This window comes from Chionomys nivalis, chromosome 7 (genome assembly GCF_950005125.1).
Source record: "Chionomys nivalis chromosome 7, mChiNiv1.1, whole genome shotgun sequence".
Lineage (NCBI taxonomy): Eukaryota > Metazoa > Chordata > Mammalia > Rodentia > Cricetidae > Chionomys > Chionomys nivalis.
The window spans coordinates 51,123,836-51,142,773 of record NC_080092.1 but is presented as its reverse complement, the minus strand read 5'-3'; the positions used below and the strand labels follow the sequence as shown (position 1 = coordinate 51,142,773).

The 18,938-nt window shown below is 45.9% G+C and overlaps 2 protein-coding genes across 3 annotated transcripts; one reads left to right on the top strand and one right to left on the bottom strand.

Annotated features, from left to right (window-relative positions):
- Positions 1–7,947: 7,947 nt before the first annotated feature.
- Sat2 (spermidine/spermine N1-acetyltransferase family member 2) lies at positions 7,948–9,638 on the bottom strand. 2 transcript variants are annotated; one of them, XM_057776013.1, is made up of 6 exons: positions 9,387–9,638; positions 9,179–9,230; positions 8,965–9,048; positions 8,794–8,895; positions 8,593–8,633; positions 7,948–8,265 (listed from the first exon to the last, which is right to left on the bottom strand). In XM_057776013.1, exons 1-6 carry the CDS (start codon positions 9,450–9,452, stop codon positions 8,101–8,103), a joined length of 510 nt encoding a protein of 169 aa, XP_057631996.1. In that variant the 5' UTR covers positions 9,453–9,638; the 3' UTR covers positions 7,948–8,100. The 2 variants fall into 2 exon arrangements, with proteins under 2 accessions (XP_057631996.1, XP_057631997.1); XM_057776014.1 differs by lacking the exon at positions 8,794–8,895.
- A 5,041-nt stretch (positions 9,639–14,679) lies between these two features.
- Shbg (sex hormone binding globulin) lies at positions 14,680–18,119 on the top strand. Its single transcript, XM_057773937.1, is given in 9 exon segments — positions 14,680–14,798; positions 14,945–15,034; positions 15,345–15,393; positions 15,395–15,561; positions 15,821–15,956; positions 16,299–16,458; positions 16,570–16,706; positions 17,089–17,296; positions 17,956–18,119. Coding segments are annotated over 9 exon segments (1,230 nt in total).
- The last annotated feature ends 819 nt before the right edge of the window (positions 18,120–18,938 follow it).

Below are 18,938 nucleotides of genomic sequence, written 5' to 3'. Positions count from 1 at the left end.
TTTCTTTTTTTTTTTTTTTGATTTTCGAGACAGTGTTTTCTGTCCTGGAACTAGCTCTTGTAGACCAGGCTGGCCTCGAACTCACAGAGATCCGCCTGCCTCTGCCTCCCGAGTGCTGGGATTAAAGGCGTGTGCCACCACCGCCCAGCATGAGAGAAAGTTTTCTTACATGGCCTCAAATTGCTATGTAGCCAAGGATGGCCCTAAATGTTTTTGTTTCTGAGACAGAAGAGCATGAGAGATGGCTCTGAATTCTCTATGTAGCCAACCTTAAACTTTCTGATCCGCCTCCAAATATAGGCTTGTACAAACACACCTATTTTATGTGATGCTAGGGAAGAAAAGGAGGATTTTGTGCATACTAGAAAAGCCCTCTACAAACTATGCTACATTCTCAGTCCAAGAAAATTTTCGTTTTATTTTGGTTTTCTGAGACAGGGTCCCTCTACACAATCCTGGCTGCCTTGGAAACCAAGAAAGTTTTTAAATAAAAAATGAACTATTAAGACCTAGACCTAAGCGGTTGTGGTGACACTTGCCTTTAGAATCCCTGCATTCTAGAGACAGAGACAGGGGGATCTCTGTGAGTTTGAGACCAGCATGATCTACAGAGAAAATTCCAGGACAGCCAGAGCTATGTAGAGAAACCCTATTTAGCAAAACCAAAAAATAAAAAGTGTTCTATTAAGCATGGTAAATTTTTTCTGTAATTCTAAAATTTGTGAGCAGAGAAAGAAGTTTTGTAAAATCCAAGGCAGCCTGATGCACACCAAGATTATAAACTAACAAAATAGATAAAAACAATAGCCCTACCCAAAGACAGATCATGTATATTCATGTATTTTTATTATTGTTGTTGTTGTTGTTGTGTGTGTGTGTGCGTGTGTGGGAGGACAATGTTGTGGAGTCTCGTGATAGAGTGAAATCGAGGCCAGTCTGGACAACTTACTGAGACCCAAACTCAAAAACTGAAAGAAGTCTATGTATTTTGTTTGTTTTGGTTTTTCAAGACAGGGTTTCCTAGTAGCTATGGGAGCCAGTTCTGGAACTTCTCTGTAGACCAGGCTGGGCTTGAACTCACAGAGCTCTGCCTGGCTCTGCCTCCTGAGTGCTGGGATTTTTGTTTTGTTTTGTTTTGTTTTTTGAAACAGGATTTCTCTGTAGCTTTGGAGCCTATCCTGAAAACTAGCCTTTGTGGACCAGACTGGACTCAAACTCACAGACATCCACCTGCCTCTGCCTCCCAAATGCTGGGATTAAGGGCGTGCGCCACCACGGCCAGTTTAAAAGAGGTCTGTGTATCTAACTCAGTAGTAGCGCACTTGCCTTGGCAGATGTAAGACACTAGATTCAATCCATAGTATTGAAGAAAGACAAATATTACATATTTTCTCTCACATATAAATCTATATATATACATTTTTTTAATTTTATTTATTATGCATACAATATTCTGTCTGTGTGTATATCTGCAGGCCAGAAGAGGGCACCAGACCTCATTACAGATGGTTGTGAGCCACCATGTGGTTGCCGGGAATTGAACTCAGGACCTTTGGAAGAGCAGGCAATGCTCTTAACCCCTGAGCCATTTTTCCAGCCCCTAAATCTATATTTTTTATTGATATTTATTGAGCTCTACATTTTTCTCTGCTCCCCTCCCCCCTTCAACCCTCCCCCAGGGTCCCCATGCTCCCAATTTACTCAGGAGATCTTATCTTTTTCTACTTCCCATGTAGATTAGATCTGTGTAAGTCTCTCTTAGTGTCTGCATTATTGTCTAAATTCTCTGGGATTGAGGTTTGTAGACTGGTTGATGTCCGGGTCTTCTATTCGGTTCCATTGGTCCTCCTGTCTGTTCTTATGCCAATAAAATCTATATTTAAATCTATATTTATAAGCATAGTGAATGGGAGGAGGAAGGAGGTAATGGATGGAAAAAGATATTGCATTTTTTCTCACAGAATCTAAATTCAACAGCATATGGACATGTACAGGGCATGAAAATGTAAGAGGGCTGCTTTGAGAAGAGGAGAAATGAAGAAGGAGGCAGGCTGGTTTATTATGAGCATGGTACAATGATATATGGATTTCGTATGCTCATTAAAACAAAATGATATATGTATTTGATATGCTAATTAAAACAAAAGAAAAACTCCGAAACAGGTTTGAGAACTTCCAGAAAGCTGACTATGGGAAGGTTCCTGGATGGCGGCCCCCCTGGACAGGGCCAGGGTGTCCCAACCCAATGCTCCTATTCCTCACCCCAACCATTTTCATCTGTATCCTTTGTAATAACATCCTTAACAATAAACTGTAAACGTATCTGCTAACTCTGGGGCCATCCTAGCAAATTAACTGGATCCCAGGCGAGGCTGTGGGAGCCTGACTGAGAACTGGTTGGTCAGAAACATTGCTAAAACAGTTGACTTTGGCGCCTGAAGTGAGAAACAAGGCAAGTTGTGGGGACCGAGCCCTTTCTAGGCAGATCATGTAAGAACAATGGAGTTAAGGGACTCCCCATTAGTGTTAGCTGTACTTTGTCTTTGTGTATGCACACAGGTGTGTGTTTGAGATTCGTGTACTTTCAGTATGAAGTGGGTGTGGGGCCCAGAATCAACGCTGAAAGTCTTCCGCAATCAATTTCACTTGCTTTATTTTTATTTTATTTTTTTCTATTTTTGGTTTTTCGAGACAGGGTTTCTCTGTAGCTTTGGAACCTGTCCTGGTTGCTCTGTAGACCAGGTTGGCCGCAAACTCACAGAGATCCATCTGCCTCTGCCTCCCGAGTGCTGGGATTAAAGGCGTGCGCCACCACCATCTGGCCTGTATGTTACAGAATCTGCTGTATCTCAGGCTGGCTTGAAACTTGGAGCCTCTTGCCTCAGGTCCTAGGACTACAGATATGCATTTTAACGATTTATTTATTTATTTATTTATTTATTTATTTATTTACTTATTTATAACAGGGTCCCTGCAGCCCAACACTAAAATGTCAAGGCTGGCCTTGAACTCCTGAGATTCTTGCTTTCAGCTCCCCAGTACTGTGGTCACAGGTGTGCCTCGATTTAGAGGGTTTGTTTTGTCTTAGATTATTTATTTTATGTTTATGAAGGTTTTGCCTGCATATATCTCTGTGCATTACATGCATGACTGGTGCCCTTCTGAGGTCAGGAGAGGGTGTTGGGTCACTTGGAACAGGAGTTATAGTTATTTGTGACCCATCATTCAGATGCTGAAAAGCAAATCTTGGCCTTCTGCAAGAGCAACAAGCACTCTTAACTGCTGAACCTCTCTCTAGCCCCCTATTTTTTGTTTATTAAGGCAGAGTTGCATCTATAGCTCAGGCTCACCTAGAACTTGCTGTGGAAGCCAGGCTGGCTCTAATTCAGGGCAATGCTCCTGTCTCATTTTCCTGAGTTCTGGGATTACAAATGTGAGCCACTAGGTCTGGCTTGAGGTTGGTTGTAAGATTTCTTGTGGAGGCCCGAAATGTGAGCCTATTTCCACGTTGAGCAAAGGTCAGAGAGTTGGAACTTACCTCTAGTTCCTTCAAAGTTCTTGTCTCTACTCCAAACAAAGGTTCCACCTTTAGAACAGAGTAGTGCTCTCTCAAAGGTGTGGCTAATAGATCTTTCCTATCTCAAACAAAAGTCTAAGGATTCAACTAAGTTCCAGTTCTCTTAAGGAGATAATGCTGGATTCCACCCAGGGAGTGGTTTGCCTACAGAATGTTTTGGTCCAGTGGTTAAGAGCACTGACTGCTCTTCCAGAGGTCCTAAGTTCAATTCCCAGCAACCACATGGTGGCTCACAACCCCCTATAATGAGATCTGTGCCCTCTTCTGGCCTACAGAATGTTTTGGTCTAGGGCGTAAGTGTGACTTGTTTTGTTCTAGGGACAGAACGTTTAACTACTTTAACTATGACTGTATCCCGCGACCTTCAATTGGTCTGTTCATTTCCTTGTATCAGGTTAATGCAGTCTTTTGTCTTACTCCTACTTTTTTTTAAAATCTATTTATTATTATGTATACAGTACTCTTGGTATTCTGCCTGCATGTATCCCTGCAGGCCAGAAGAGGGCACCAGATCTCATTACAGATGGTTGTGAGCCACCATGTGGTTGCTGGGAACGGAACTCAGGACCTTCAGAAGAGCAGGCGGTGCTCTTAACCACTGAGCCACCTCGCCAGCCCTTATTCCTACTTTTTGGGGCCAGGAGTATATAAAGCAGTTGGAAATTAAACATGGGTGAATTTTCAGTACTCACTGGAATTCCCTCCTGATACTATCCTATATGTTTCTCCGTTTTATTTTCTTTCATGTCTTCATATTTTTTAATAATATTTTCTTTTCTTTTCTTTTTTTTTTTTTTTTTTTGGTTTTTCGAGACAGGGTTTCTCTGTGGCTTTGGAGCCTGTCCTGGAACTAGCTCTTGTAGACCAGGCTGGTCTCGAACTCACAGAGATCTGCCTGCCTCTGCCTCCCAAGTGCTGGGATTAAAGGCGTGCGCCACCACCGCCCGGCTAATATTTTCTAAATCCCCACGCCTCCACAATGGCAAGAGGCAAGAAGTATTTTTGTTGAGGTTGGTCCCTGACAATTTCTGTTGTTTAATTTTAACTTATACATTTAACTTTATGTGTATTTTGCCTGAACATATATATGTGCACCATATGCGTCCCTGGATGAGGAATAAATGTTGGATCCCCAGGAACTGGGGCTATATATGGTTGTAAACCACCATGTGGTTCCTGAGAACCAAAACCTGATCCTTCAGAAGAGCATAAACTGCTTTTAACTGCTGAACCATTTCCTAGTCCCTTTAGATTGCTTTCTGTTGTTATTGCCATTCTTCTGTTATTTGGGGACTGGAAATCAAACCTACATCTTCCCAAAAGCCAGGCTCTACCTAGCCCCAGCTAGATTTGTTTTTTTTTGTTTTTTGTTTTTGTTTTTTTTTTGAAACCCAGGGCCTTGCACATTTTAAGCAAGTACTCCAGCCCTGAGCTTGTTTTTGTTTTTTGTTTTTTTTGATTTTCGAGACAGGGTTTCTCCGTAGTTTTTTTGGTTCCTGTCCTGGAACTAGCTCTTGTAGACCAGGCTGGCCTTGAACTCACAGAGATCCGCCTACCTCTGCCTCTCGAGTGCTGGGATTAAAGGCGTGCGCCACCATCAAAGGCGTGCGCCACCATCTCCCGGCTTGTTTTTGTTTTTTTGACCCAGGGTTTCTCATGTGAAGCCCTGGCTGTCCTGGAACTTGCTCTGAAGATCAGGCTGGCCTCCAATTCAGGGATCTATAGTCAGATTTTCTTTGGACTGCCAGCTCCCAAATAATGATATGGAGACTTATAAATTTGGAAGCTTGGCCTTAGCTTATTCCCAACTAGCTCTTGAGATTTAAATTAACTCATTTATATTAGTCTACCTTCTGCCATGTGGCTCTTTACTGTTGGGCAATATTAAATTAAGATGTGTTACATTTGTTTATGCTGTAGAACATTTAATGATGCAAAGATGTGTTGCATTTAATTCTGTGAAGCTGTGTTACCTTGCCTGTCTAAAATATCTGATTGGTCTAATAAATAGCAAGGCCCAAAGAAAGAACAGGTGGGGCTGGCAGGCAGAGAGGATGTTGACTATTTCTTAAGTGTCTTTTAGCCATTTTATTTTTATTTATTTATTTATTTATTTGGTTTTTCGAGACAGGGTTTCTCTGTGGTTTTGGAGCCTGTCCTGGAACTAGCTCTTGTACACCAGGCTGGTCTCGAACTCACAGAGATCCGCCTGCCTCTGCCTCCCAAGTGCTGGGATTAAAGGTGTGCGCCACCACCACCCGGCCTCTTTTAGCCATTTTAGATTCCTCTGTTGGGAGTTCTCTGTTTAGGTCTGTATTCCATTTTTTATTGGATTATTTGTTCTTTTAATGATCAATTTCTTGTGTTTCTTCCCAAATCTTAACTAATTATCAAATCTTTTGCCTGGGATTACAGACCCGCATTACCAGGCTCCATTCCAGATGAGTATTTATTTATTTATAAACTTATTTATTGCATGTATGGGTATTTTGCTTGTGTGCACGTCTGTGCACCATGCATAAGCAGTGCTCATGCACTCCTAGGGTGAGCCATGGCATCCTTGTGCCTCCACACACAATGAATGAATGTAAGAAAATAAAAAAGGAAGCGAGGATGGAGATGTGGCCTAGTTGGTAGGTACAATGCTTTCCTCACATGCACGAGCCCTGTATTCCAACCCCAATAACACTTCCATAATACAGGCATGGTGCATTTGCCCGCTATCTCAGCACTCTAGAAGTACAGACAGAGGGCCATAAATTCAGGGTCATTCTTAGCTACTCAGGGAATTGGAGGTCAGCCTGGGCTAGATTATCTCAAAACAACAAAGCAAAAAAATGACTGGGGCGGTAATAAACACTTTCAGTCCCAGTATTCTCAAGGCAGAGGCAGTGAATCTCTATGAGTTCTAGGCCAATCTGATGGTCTGCACAGTGAGTTCTAGGCCAGCGAGAGCTACATAGTGTAGACCCTATCTAAAAAGAACAAAGGTTGCCAGGCAGTGGTAGTGCACATCTTTAATCCCAGCAGAGGCAGGTGAATCTCTGTAGGTTTGAAGCCAAACTCGTCTACAGAGTGAGTTCCAGGACAGCTAGGACTACACAGAGAAACCTGTCTGGAAAAAACAAAAACAAAGAACATGAAAGGAGGAGAGAAAAATAGCCTGCTTTCTTTCTTGTTCCCAGAGATTTAAACATTTCCTTTAGTTTTATTTAATTTTACTTTAGTTTAGGCAATGTCAAACTAATAATGAAAAATTTTTTTCAATTTTATTTTTTTATGAGACAGGTCTCACTTTTCCAGGTGGATTCTGAACTCTGGGATCAAGAGACTTTCCTACTTCAGCCTCCACAGTACCATGCCATCATGCCTCTTAGCTGAGGCTGATTAGTTAAGGTGAAACAATTGTGTCTTCCCAGTGTCCCTTGAATTGCTGACGGCAACAGGCTGTCTGTAGTCGGTGGCACATCAGTCCCAAAAGACTGACTGACGGGTTAAACTCTCCCAGTCTCAAACAACCGAATTTACATTTCAGTTCTCTGAGAAAGACAGAGTCTCTTCCAACAAAGAGCCAATTATCCAATATACCCTTGCATTCAGGGGCAAAGGAGAAAAAATATATCAAAGGCCCGAGTCCTCCCCACAAGGTCTCAAGTACAGTTCCTGTAACCCCCTTGACACTTACACAAATATGTCTACAGATAAAAAAAAAAACCTCAGCCAATTAAAAGTAGGTATAACGGTTTGTCATGTTTGAGATGACCTAACTGTCCCTGAACCATTCCTAACTACGCTCAGAAGGAGGCTGCACACTTCTTTCAGGGGCACCACCATTGTGTACAGGTGAACAGCCCCACATGCATGCTGTATAATAAATGATCTTTGTTGTTACATACTATTTGAATCTGGGATCTTCCTTCAGCATTTCCTCAGACCCTACTAGAACTTTGGGTTCCAAAGATGATTGACAAGATTGATATGTCATTCCTGTAGACTCTTGTTCTTTTAAATTTTACTTTTATTTTATGTGCACTGGTGTTTAACCTACATGTTTGCCTGTGTGAGGATGCCACGTCCCATGGAACTAGACTTACAGACAGTTGTGAGTTGCCATGTGGGTGCTGGGAATTGAACCTGGGTCCTGTGAAGACCAGCCAGGGCTTTTAACCACTGAGACATATCTCCCGTCCCTTGTTCTCTTTTTAGAATCACAGGCTAGAGCTAAGACCCGGGGCATCCCTGGCTGTCCCAGCCCCCATCAAAGGAATATTACCCAGCCTGAAAACAGAAGAAGAGTTTCAAAGTGGCTGCACTGCGTCCTTTCATCAATCCCTCTACCAACACCACACCAAGGCAAACTAAGTATTTTATTCTTTATTCTTAACAAGACTCCTCCCTTGTTTCCACTCTTTCTGCACCTCAGTGCAGTCTAGGCCAGTGTCTGTGAATATAGCTTTAGGGAAACTTGATAGGACACTCCCAAATAAGTAGCAATATATTGAACTCCCCAGGGGATGACGTCATCATCCTGCCAACACCTTCATTGCCTCTTGTTCAAATCGGAAGAAATGCCAGCCTTCTGCTTCAGTCAGATCTTTAGCACCCAGAGACTTGTACAAGTCAATGGCCTTCTTGTTCCAGTCCAGAACTGCCAGGCGGAACTGGGAGCACCCCTTGTGTAGGGCTTCCTGTAGGAGAAGACACTACTTAGTGCCCCAGGTTCACAAAAGAAGAATTGCCGGGTGGTGGCGATGGTGGCACACACTTTTAATCCCAGCACTTGGGAGGCAGAAGCAAGAGGATCTCTCAGTTTGAAGCCAGCTTGGTGTATAGAGCAAGTTCCAGGACAGCCAGGACTACACAAACAACCCCATCTCAAAATACCAAAAGAAGAACCTTTCTTATCTCCTCATTCAACCTCGGCCCCTATACATTCTTGGTGGGTTTGTTTGTTTGGCCAATTGCTTATTTTTGGGGGGAGGGAACTAGACTGTAACCCCTACCCCTTTGCTCACCTCAGCCACCTTTTTGATTATTTTGGTACCAATCCCTTGACCTGTAGTGGAAAAGGGGGGGGGGACGACTATTATTTGACTTGAAGGAGTATCAAAGGAAACCACAGGCTCATACAGGGGACAGGGAAGGGGATGGGCTTGAGGACTGCTCAGTGGGTCTATGGGTACTTTGTGTCCACCCTTAGCCTCTGCTAGTAGTACCCCGATATTTTGGCATCACATAGATGTCTTCCAGATAAACGTTTCTTCCAGTCCATGTGCTGTAGATGAAGTAGTATAGCCCAAAGCCCACCACAGTGGGCCCTGAAAAGGAGAGAGAAGGGTAAGACCTCTGCGAGGGAAAACTCTGAGGATGCCTGGAGGGCCCCTTACCTTGGAGCTCCCCAGGTGCTGGAACAATCTCTGCCACCAAACAGTGAAAGAAAGGGTTCTCTCCGAAGCCATCTGCTCTCAGGGCTGTAGAGGTTGGGGGGTGTGACAAAGGGGCAGAAAGAAGGGTGGGAATCAATGCCCAGTCCTGTAGTTACCACCCAAAAGTTCATCCTTTGCTTCCACCCCAGCCTCAGCACCCAGATGCAAACTCCACCTTCTTCACTGATCTTCACCTGATGGGAAAGTTTCTCATACTCGGCCAATTCCTACAACCGGAGAACCAAGACAACATTAGGGTAGGAAGGAGGCCCTGCCACTCTGAGAGCAGCGTCCAAAGGTACAGGTCCCGTTTCTAACTCTCCCCCTCCGACCACGCTGCTCCCAGCCCCAGGGCACTCCGTTTTCTAGCCCGCAGTCTTCACCCGTATCATCCTCAGAATGTCTCCACAATCTGTCTCCCTGGCCTCTCGGATCCTCGTGGAAGCCATCCAGGTCCTCTCTGTCAAAAATCAAAGAGCAAAGACAAAATCCACTTCCGTTCTGCAGGACCACAATAAGGGCCTGCAGCTCAGGTCTCAAAAATCTGGGCGTGAGGGGCAGAAGAAATGCTCGGAGCTCCCAGGCAGGGTTCAGACAGCAGGCAGCTGGTCTCAGCCGGGAACTTTCGGTCCGCCTGGAGGTCTCTTCTGCCTCCTGCCCTCCAACCAATCAGCTTCTGCTCGAGACCATTTCTCCACCTCCACCCCATCCCGGCCCCGCCTCTCCTCTCTGTGACAGGGCCAGGGGCAAGGGTTAAAGCTTTTTGTTTCAGCACGGGTCACATATACCCCAGACTTAAAAGCCCTCTTCTGCGCTGCTTTAATTAAAGCATGCGCCAGTTACCTGTTTCAGTTTTTACTCAGTCATCTAGCCACTCGGGTATCCCAGACCCTGCGTGAGGGCAAGACCCTCAGCTGTTTTCTGTATCAGTTGTCTTTGATAGTGCAAGCCTTGTATTCTGACTCTTACAGCTCTCCCTCCCTCCCTCTCTCTCCCCTTCTTTGGTTCTGGACATTAAACCCAGTACCTCCGGACATACTGAACAAACCCTATCCTTGCTTCCTGTGGCTATTGGGTGGCTCACAGCGTTTTTAAGTTTTCCACATTAGGTCCTATAATAAATCCCTGTAATTAAGAGAAGTAGCAGAATCGGGTGGTGGTGGGGCATGCCTTTAATCCCAGCAGGCAGATCTCTGTGAGATGGAGACGCAGAGCAAGTTCCAGGACAGCCAGAGCTGTTTATACAGAGAAACTCTGTCTCAAATAACCAAAATTAAATAAAAGAGCTATAGCAGTTTCTAATCTTTATTCTTCTTTATTTCTGATAAGGTCTTCAGGGAGTGGGAGTTTTTCCTGGGTATGTAGCACAGGCTGGCCTCAAATTTACTGTATAGCCAAGAATGACCTAGAACTCCTGATTTTCCTGCCTCTACCTCCCAGGTGATGGCGTTACATATGTTACTTATACCTGATTTCACCTCAAACCCTTGATGCTTTGGGCTCCACATCCCTTGTTTTCTGGTAGCAGCTGGAACTACAATCTTGTGTCACAACATCCACCTTTTTTGTTTTATTTTGAGACAGGGTGTCACTCTTACACTCAGACTGGCCTGAGACTTATGTAGTGCAGGCTCACCTCAAACTCAAAGCTCAAACTCTTGCCTCAACCTCCCAAGTGTCTGCATTCTAGGTGTGAGTCACCGCATCCAGCTTAGCCTAGAACTTATTCTTTTTCTTTTTCTTTTTTTAATTCAAGAGCCCCCTTTTTAATTAAACAAAATTAATTTATGTACCCTGGAACTGGAGTTGCAGACAGTGTGAGTTGCCATGTGGGTACTGGGAATCGAACCTCTGGCCTCTGGAAAGACAGCCAGTGCTCTTTTCAACTGAGCCATTTCTCCAGTTCCAAAACTCTTTCCTTTTGACTTGGTGAGTGTGCTACATGTGCACTTGTGCAGGCACAGGAGCATGTGAGCGTGCACAGCAGGAAGCCAGTGTTTTTTCTTCTTCAGTGAGTCTGGAGCTCACCTAATCTGTTAGACCGATTGGCCAGTGAGCTCCAGGGGTCCACCTCTTTGCAACCCATCACATCTCTGCCAGCACTGGGGTCCCAGGTGTGTACCTCCTTGTCCAGGTATTATGTTAGTGGTGATGGGCAATCCAAACTCATGTCTTCAAGGCTGATCAGCAAGAACTTGACCTCCATTTTGTTTGTTTGTGTGATTGGTTTTCGAGACAGGGTTTCCCTGTGTAGCTTTGGAACTTGTCCTGGATCTTGTTCTGTAGACCATGCTGGCCTCAAACTCACAGAGATCTGCCTGCCTCTGCCTCCCGAGTGCTGGGATTAAAGGTGTGCGCCACCACCTCCTGGTGCATTTCACCGCTTGAATCATTTCCTCAGCCCAGTGTTAAACTCCGAATCTCAGCCAGAGTTGACATTTTTTCTCTCACTGCATCTGGTTTTTTGTTTGTGTTCATGTGTATAGGTATTGAGTGTTTTGCCTGTATGTATATATGTACACCATGTCTGTTTCTGGAGCCCTCAGAAGTTAGAGAATTGCAGCAGTTATAGATGGGTATGAACTGCCATGTGGGTGCTGTGAATCAAGCCTAAGTCCTCTGCAAGAGCAGCCCATGCTCTTAACTGCTGAGTCATCTCTCTAACTGCCTTTTACTTTTTTTTAAATATTCATTTATTTATTTATTATGTATACAATATTCTGTATGGGGGCTGGAGAGATGGCTCAGAGGTTAAGAGCATTGCCTGCTCTACCAAACGTCCTGAGTTCAATTCCCAGCAACCACATGGTGGCTCACAACCATCTGTAATGGGATCTGGTGCCCTCTTCTGGCCTGTAGGCATACACACAGACAGAATATTGTATACATAATAAATAAATAAATAAATATTAAAAAAAAGAAACATTTAAAAAAAATATTCTGTATTCCCACAGGCCAGAGGAGGGCACCAGACCCCATTACAGATGGTTGTGAGCCACCATGTGGTTGCTGGGAATTGAACTCAGGACCTTTGGAAGAGCAGGCAATGCTCTTAACCTCTGAGCCATCTCTCCAGCCCTCTAACTGCCTTTTAAAAATTTATTTTATTTATTTATTTCATATTTTATGCATTGGTGTTTTTCTTGCATGTATGTCTATGTGAGGTGTTGGATCTCTGGAAGTCAAGTTACAGACAGCTATGAGCTGCCATAGGGTGCTGAGGAGTCAGTGTGGAGTCTGGAAGAACAGCCAGTGCTCTCACCCACTGAGCCATCTTTCTAGCCCCATGTCCATTTTTATTTTTTTCCTGGACTGGAGAAGTGGCTCAGCAGTTAAGAGAGAGCAATTACTGCTTTTCCAGAGGACCTGAGATGGATGGTGGGTTCTTTTTTTTATTGTATTTTTATTTTTTATTTTATTTATTTATTTATTTTGGTTTTTTTTTTTTTTTTTCAAGACAGGGTTTCTCTGTGGCTTTGGAGCCTGTCCTGGAACTAGCTCTGTAGACCAGGCTGGTCTCGAACTCACAGAGATCTGCCTGCCTCTGCCTCCCAAGTGCTGGGATTAAAGGCATGCGCCACCATCGCCCGACGGGTTCTTTTTTTTTAAAAAAAAAAAATTATTTATTTATTATGTATATGATATTCTGTCTGTGTGTACGCCTGCAAGCCAGAAGAGGGCACCAGATCTCATTACAGATGGTTGTGAGCCACCATGTGGTTGCTGGGAATTGAACTCAGGACCTTTGGAAGAGCAGGCAGTGCTCTTAACTGCTGAGCCATCTCTCCAGCCCTGGTGGGTTCTCTTTCTTTCTTCCTTCCTTCCTTCCTTCCTTCCTTCCTTCCTTCCTTCCTTCCTTCCTTTCTTTCTTTCTTTCTTTGACAAGGTCTCATTATGTTGTTCTGGTTGTCTTAGAACTTACTTTATAGACCAGGCTGGCCTCAGACTCACAGAGATCAGCCTGCATCTGCCTCCCAAGTGCTGGGATTAAAGGCAGACATGTGCCACTAAGGCCGGCATAACTTTCTTTTTAAATATAATTATTAATTCTTTTTTTTAAAATATTTATTTATTTATTATGTATACAATATTCTGTCTGTGTGTATGCCTGCAGGCCAGAAGAGGGCACCAGACCCCATTACAGATGGTTGTGAGCCACCATATGGTTGCTGGGAATTGAACTCAGGACCTTTGGAAGAGCAGGCAATGCTCTTAACCTCTGAGCCATCTCTCCAGCCCCCTAATTATTAATTCTTAAGCTTTATTTTATGTGCATGGGTATTTGCTTGCTTGCGTATCTGTAAATCACTTACATGCCTGGTACCTATAGAGACTGAAAGAGTCTGTTGGATCCCTTGGACCCAGAGTTACAGTTGGTTGTGAGCAACCATGTGCGTGATGGGAATGGAAGCCAGGTCCTCTGGAAGAGCAACTAATGCTCTTAACCACTGAGCCGTCTCTCTAATGCTGCTTACATGCCCCCCAACTTTTTGTTTTGTTTTGTTATTTTCTTTTTTGAGACAGAGCTATGTAGCCTTGATTGACCTAGAATTTGCAATGTAGACCAGGCTGACTTCAGACTCACAGAGATCCACCTGCCTCTGCCTCCCAAAAGATGAGATTAAGCAGATGTTCATCTCTGCCCCCTAGAAATACTTACTGCTTTTTTTTCCACTATTTTCCTCCTACCTTATTTTAAACATGTGTGTTTTAGTGTGTGTGCGCGCGTGTGTGTGTGCGTGTGTGTTTTCTGAGACGAGGTCTCACTATGTAGCTCTAGTTGTCCTAGAACTTACTTTGTTGACCAGGCCAACCTGTGTACATGTGTGCGTGTGTGTGTGTGTGGAGGCCAGAGGACAACTTTCAGGAGTTAGTTCTCTCCTTCCGTCTGTGGATCCTGTGGCATAGACTCAAGCCATCTTTATGTGCATGGGTATTTGCTTGCTTGCGTATCTGTAAATCACTTACATGCCTGTAAGTCATCAGGCTTGGCAGCAGCTCTCACCCACAGAGCCATCTATACCCCCACCACTTTTCAGAGTAGTCTCTCTGCATAGTCCAGACTAGCTCTGAGGTCATGACTCGGCTGTTTCTATCTCCCCGGTGCTTGGTTTAGAGGCAGATTTCTTCTTAGTATCCATTAAAGCACACAGAGAGACAATCCTTTCCTGTGAGAGCGGCGTAGTGGCTCTGGGGAAACTAAGGGAGGCATTCCTCTCAGATCCTGGGCACCCTCCATACAGCAGTTCCATAACAGAAGGCTTATGTTCCTCCTGGACAAAGCCGGGGAGCACAAAGGTGACGAGTGTCTCCCAAGGCCAGCCAGCAAGATATCTGGATTCCACACCTCAGCCTTATCCCTGGGAGACAACGCCAGTTAAGCAGGGAAAACTGTTTCCAGATCTTAAGTTGGCCTAGGCAGCCTCCCCTTGTGGGAGGAGGCTTTGGAGGAGCCATACTGGACCATGGGGGAGGAGAAGAGTGCTGCAGGGGACAGCAGTGGGGGACTCTGTCCCTCACCTCATTTGCCTTCAGAGGGGCCCCCAGTGTCCCTGTCTCCTGCTCCTCCTTCTTCCTCCGGAGCAACCTTTAACCCTCCTCCACTCACGTGCAAGGCTACCTACCCCACTTGTTCTCCTCTGATTGTCTGAGCTGCAGAGTGGACAGTGGCTATCAATGGAGAACAGAGACTCCTGCTTGCATCGACGGCTGCGTCTGCTATTGCTGCTGCTGCTGCTGCCACCCCCTCACACCCACCAGGGACAGGTTCTGAGACACATTGTCCCTAACCAGATGCAGAATGGGATGGGGTTCCCCTGTGTGTTTAAATGAGCTACGTTTTAGCCCTGCCTTTTCCTGTCCTCTCCTCTTCTGACCTGGTAGCTGCGCTTGTCTGCCTCTGAAACGTTTTGACTCAGCTCCTTTTCTTTTTCTGACAGAGTGCTCAGGCCCCTCCAGCTAGGTACCTCAGCAATGGCCCAGGACAAGAGCCTGTCACTGTGATAACCATTGATGTCACCAAAATCAGCAGGTACGGGAGTTACTCTGCCTCTTTTTGTCTTAAACTTCTTTTTATTTTTATGTGCACTAATGATTGGTCTGCGTGTGTGTCTGTGTGAGGGTGTTGGATCCCCTGGAACTGGAGTTACAGGCAGTTGTAACTCTGGAAGAGCAGCCAGTGTTTTTAACCGCTGAGTCATCTCTCCAGCCCCGTAGCTTGACTTCTTGACCCAGCCCTCTGACCTTCCCTTTTCCCCCATGTTATCTCCCAGAGTTCCACTCCCCTCAACCCTGAAACCCTACACGTTCCATACACAGTCTCTCCTTCCGTGTCCTTCCAGACCCTATTCCTCCTTTGAGTTTCGAACCTGGGATCCAGAGGGAGTGATTTTTTTATGGAGACACTAACACCAAAGATGATTGGTTCATGCTGGGACTTCGAGATGGCCAGCCTGAAATCCAGCTGCACAATCTCTGGGCTCGGCTTACAGTAAGCTTTGGTCCTCGGCTCAGTGATGGGAGATGGCACAAGGTAAGAGAACTCTGCTGGGGGAGGTCACCTTTATTTGATGAGGAAGGAGAGCAGGAGCATCCCTTCAAGATGGTCCTCTCTTCTTAGTGATGCACAGTCCCTGTGAAGTAGCTGTTCTTATCCCTGTTTCTTCAGATGGGAATTCCCAGGCGGAGTCAGTATGTAGTGACACAGTCTGAAGGACCAAGGACGTGTCTTCTAGAGCATCTTTCAACTGCGCTAGGCTGCCTCTGAGGAAAGTGGAGGTGACAGACTCAGGGCCCTCTGCTTCTGCTTCTTTCTGCTTCTGCTGCTGTGGGTGGACAGAAAGGAGGTGCTGTGCCTGAGACAAATCTCTGGACCTCTGGCTGATAGGGCCCAGCCCAGCATGAGGATTGCCCTAGGGGGACTCCTCCTCCCTGCCTCCAGTCTTCGGTTGCCGGTAACTACATCCTAGGGCCAAGCTATGGAAACCTAAGTTCAGGTTTTAGGGAGAGTGGGGTGGAGTAAGAGCTATGTGGCTACATGGAAATCTGGGTGATGGAGGCAGAGGCAGGAAGATCTCTGTGAGTTCGAAGCCAGCCTGGGCTACAAGAGCTAGTTCCAGGACAGCTAGGACTGCTACACAGAGAAACCCTGTCTCAAAAAAACAAAGAAACAAAAGAGCTACAGAGAGAAAAATAAACACTTGCCTTTCTAAGAGGAAATGCTAGGGGTTAGGATTCAGATGCCCTGATTCCACCATCCCAACATTTTCCACCACTCCACTCCCAACCCACTTCAGCTGGTTCCTGCACTAGACGGATGTATACGTCGAGATATCTGGCTGGGCCAGGAGACCCAGCTCTCACCCTCTGCCACTACTAACCTCAGAAACTAGGATGTGGACTTGCAGCCTGGACTGTTCTTCCTGCCAGGGACCCATGCAGAATTCAGTCTCCAAGGTAGACTGTTTAAAATCTCTTTCCTCTCTATGTCCAGTTCTGCCTTCCTCTGTCTCTCTTTAACATAAAACCCAAGTCTTACAGCCTCAGGAGAATAATTCCCCCTCCTAGACATTCCCCAGCCTCACACAGACCCCTGGAGCTTTTCTCTGGAGTTGGGATTTAAGATGGTGGATGGTTCCGGATGCCTCCTTGCTCTTGGGACGGGAAGAAATTCTTCTTGGCTTACCCTTCACCTCTAAGATCAAGTAAAGGAAGAGGGCGGGGTGCTGGCTGTATTTAGCGGATTCTGGGAAAAATGAGGCAAGGGGGTGGTTTAGTAGTAGAAAGACTTAAGTGGATATTGAGATCAGGGTGGAAAGCCAGAGACATCACAGAATGCAGACAGCTTTTACCTAGACTGTGTGCTTATTTGGGGCTGGGGATGGTTTCACAGGTCAAACCAGGCTATTGTGTGGAAGTATAGCTCAGAGGCTGAATTAAGGGAGCGAGAGGAGCAGCAAGGTGTAGATGTGGCTCACAGAGATCCGCCTGCCTCTGCCTCCGGAGTGCTGGGATTAAAGGCGTGCGCCACCACCGCCCGGCTTGTTCTTTCCTCTCTTAATGCCTTCTCTGCCCCGCCCACTGCAGAAGGTGGTGCTGTCTTCTGGAGTAGAACCAAAACTAGCTTTACCCCTGGACTTGGAACTCCCTCTTCAGCTGAAGCTGGATAACTTCAAAGTGGTCTTGAGCCAAGGACCAAAGATGGAGGTCCTTGCTGTATCCCTTTGGAGACTTGCCTCCTTCCAGAGACTCTGGTCCCACCCTCAGAGCCATCTCTCCCTTGGGGCTTTACCAGGTAAGAGAATTCTGTTTAAGTAGCTATAGGGAGAGGGGACACATTCTGAGGGGAAGGGAGCTTTGGGGAGGGAAGAAAGGGATGACACGTGGAGTATCGCTGAGGCATAGAGTGCAAACCTAGCGTGCATGAGGCCATGGTTCTTTTACTAGAAAGTGAAACTGGAATAGAGCGGGGGGCTAGCCATGGAAACACACCCCCACACACCACACATTACCATACCCACCACACCACACATACACCACACACCCCCACACACCACACACACATCACACAGACACACCACACACACACAGACACACCACATCACACACACCACACATACATACCACACACCACACAATACACACCACACATACCACACACACACATCACACATACACCACACACATCACACACCACACACACACACCACACATATCACACACAACACACACCACACACAACACACACACATTTATTTACAATCGACACTGGGGAGGCTCAGGCAAAATGAGTGCATGTTCAAGGCCAGCCTGTGCTACATAGCAAGACTCTGTCCTAAAAAAAATCTTTAAAAGGGAGAGGAAGTGATTGTGGAAATTCAGATTGTAGAGATGGAGCTACTTGGTCTGAGCTACCCTGATGCTTGATGCCACCTCTATGCCACCTTTCCATAGGAGATAACTCTTCTGCTTCCTTTTGCTTGAGGGATCTTTGGGTACAAGGACAGAGACTGGATGTAGACCAGGCCCTGAACAGAAGCCAGAACATCTGGACTCACAGCTGTCCTCATAGCTCAAACAATATCATTCACACTTCACACCAAGCCAACCCCCTTTGAGAAGGAAGCATGGTGGTGCAAGCCTGGAAACCCATGACAGGCGGAGTTGGGAGAACCATGGCCTCAGTGCCATCCTTGGCTACATAGCATGCTTTAGGCCAGCCTGGGCTATGTGAAGCCCTGTCGTTAAAAATAAAAAGGAACTGTGAATGCAACCCATTTATTCAACGAATATTTACTGTGCTCTGGCAGTGGACTGGGCAGCGTGGTAAGCACTGAGGTGTGTTGAAAGAGTAAAAACAACTGTGCTTCCTTTTGATGCTCATAGACCAATAGGAGAGGTGGGTGTGCTTCAAATGGCAGCAAATAGAAGGACAACTGGAATTTATATGTGCTGCAGAAGTGCACTTGGAGAGGGCCGGGCGATGGGGGCGCACGCCTTTAATTCCAGCACTCAGGAGGCAGAGGCAGGCGGATCTCTGTGAGTTCGAGACCAGCCTGGTCTACAGAGCTAGTTCCAGGACAGGCTCCAAAGCCACAGAGAAACCCTGTCTCGAAAAACAAACAAAAAAAAAAAAACAAGTGCACTTGGAGAGTTGTGCCAGCGCAGGGACTGTGAGGCTATAACGTAGTCTGGAAGGCGGAGAGAGCTTTCCCGACGATATGGTGACTTAGGCTCATCCCCGGGAACAGGAACCATGGACAGACACATACACATCACCTTCTGGAAGGTGAGAGCCTGCCCTCTTCCCCAACATCCACATTCTGAGACTCTCATGTCAGCCCAGGAATTTGTTGTCTGGGGCAGCAGGGGGCGTAAGAGTGTCACAGAGAGCTGGAGCAGAGGTCTGGGAACGTCAGGGAAGGAGCAAAAAGAGT

What these genes read in the sequence shown, in the direction of transcription:
- Sat2 (XM_057776013.1), bottom strand. Translation starts at nt 9,452, where the DNA reads ATGGCTTCCACGAGGATCCGAGAGGCCAGGGAGACAGATTGTGGAGAC. An exon ending in ACATTCTGAGGATGATACGG is followed by an intron (nt 9,231 to 9,386) that starts GTGAAGACTGCG and finishes CTCCGGTTGTAG; the next exon opens with GAATTGGCCGAGTATGAGAA. An exon ending in TGTGATGCCAAAATATCGGG is followed by an intron (nt 8,634 to 8,793) that starts GTACTACTAGCA and finishes TTTCCACTACAG; the next exon opens with GTCAAGGGATTGGTACCAAA.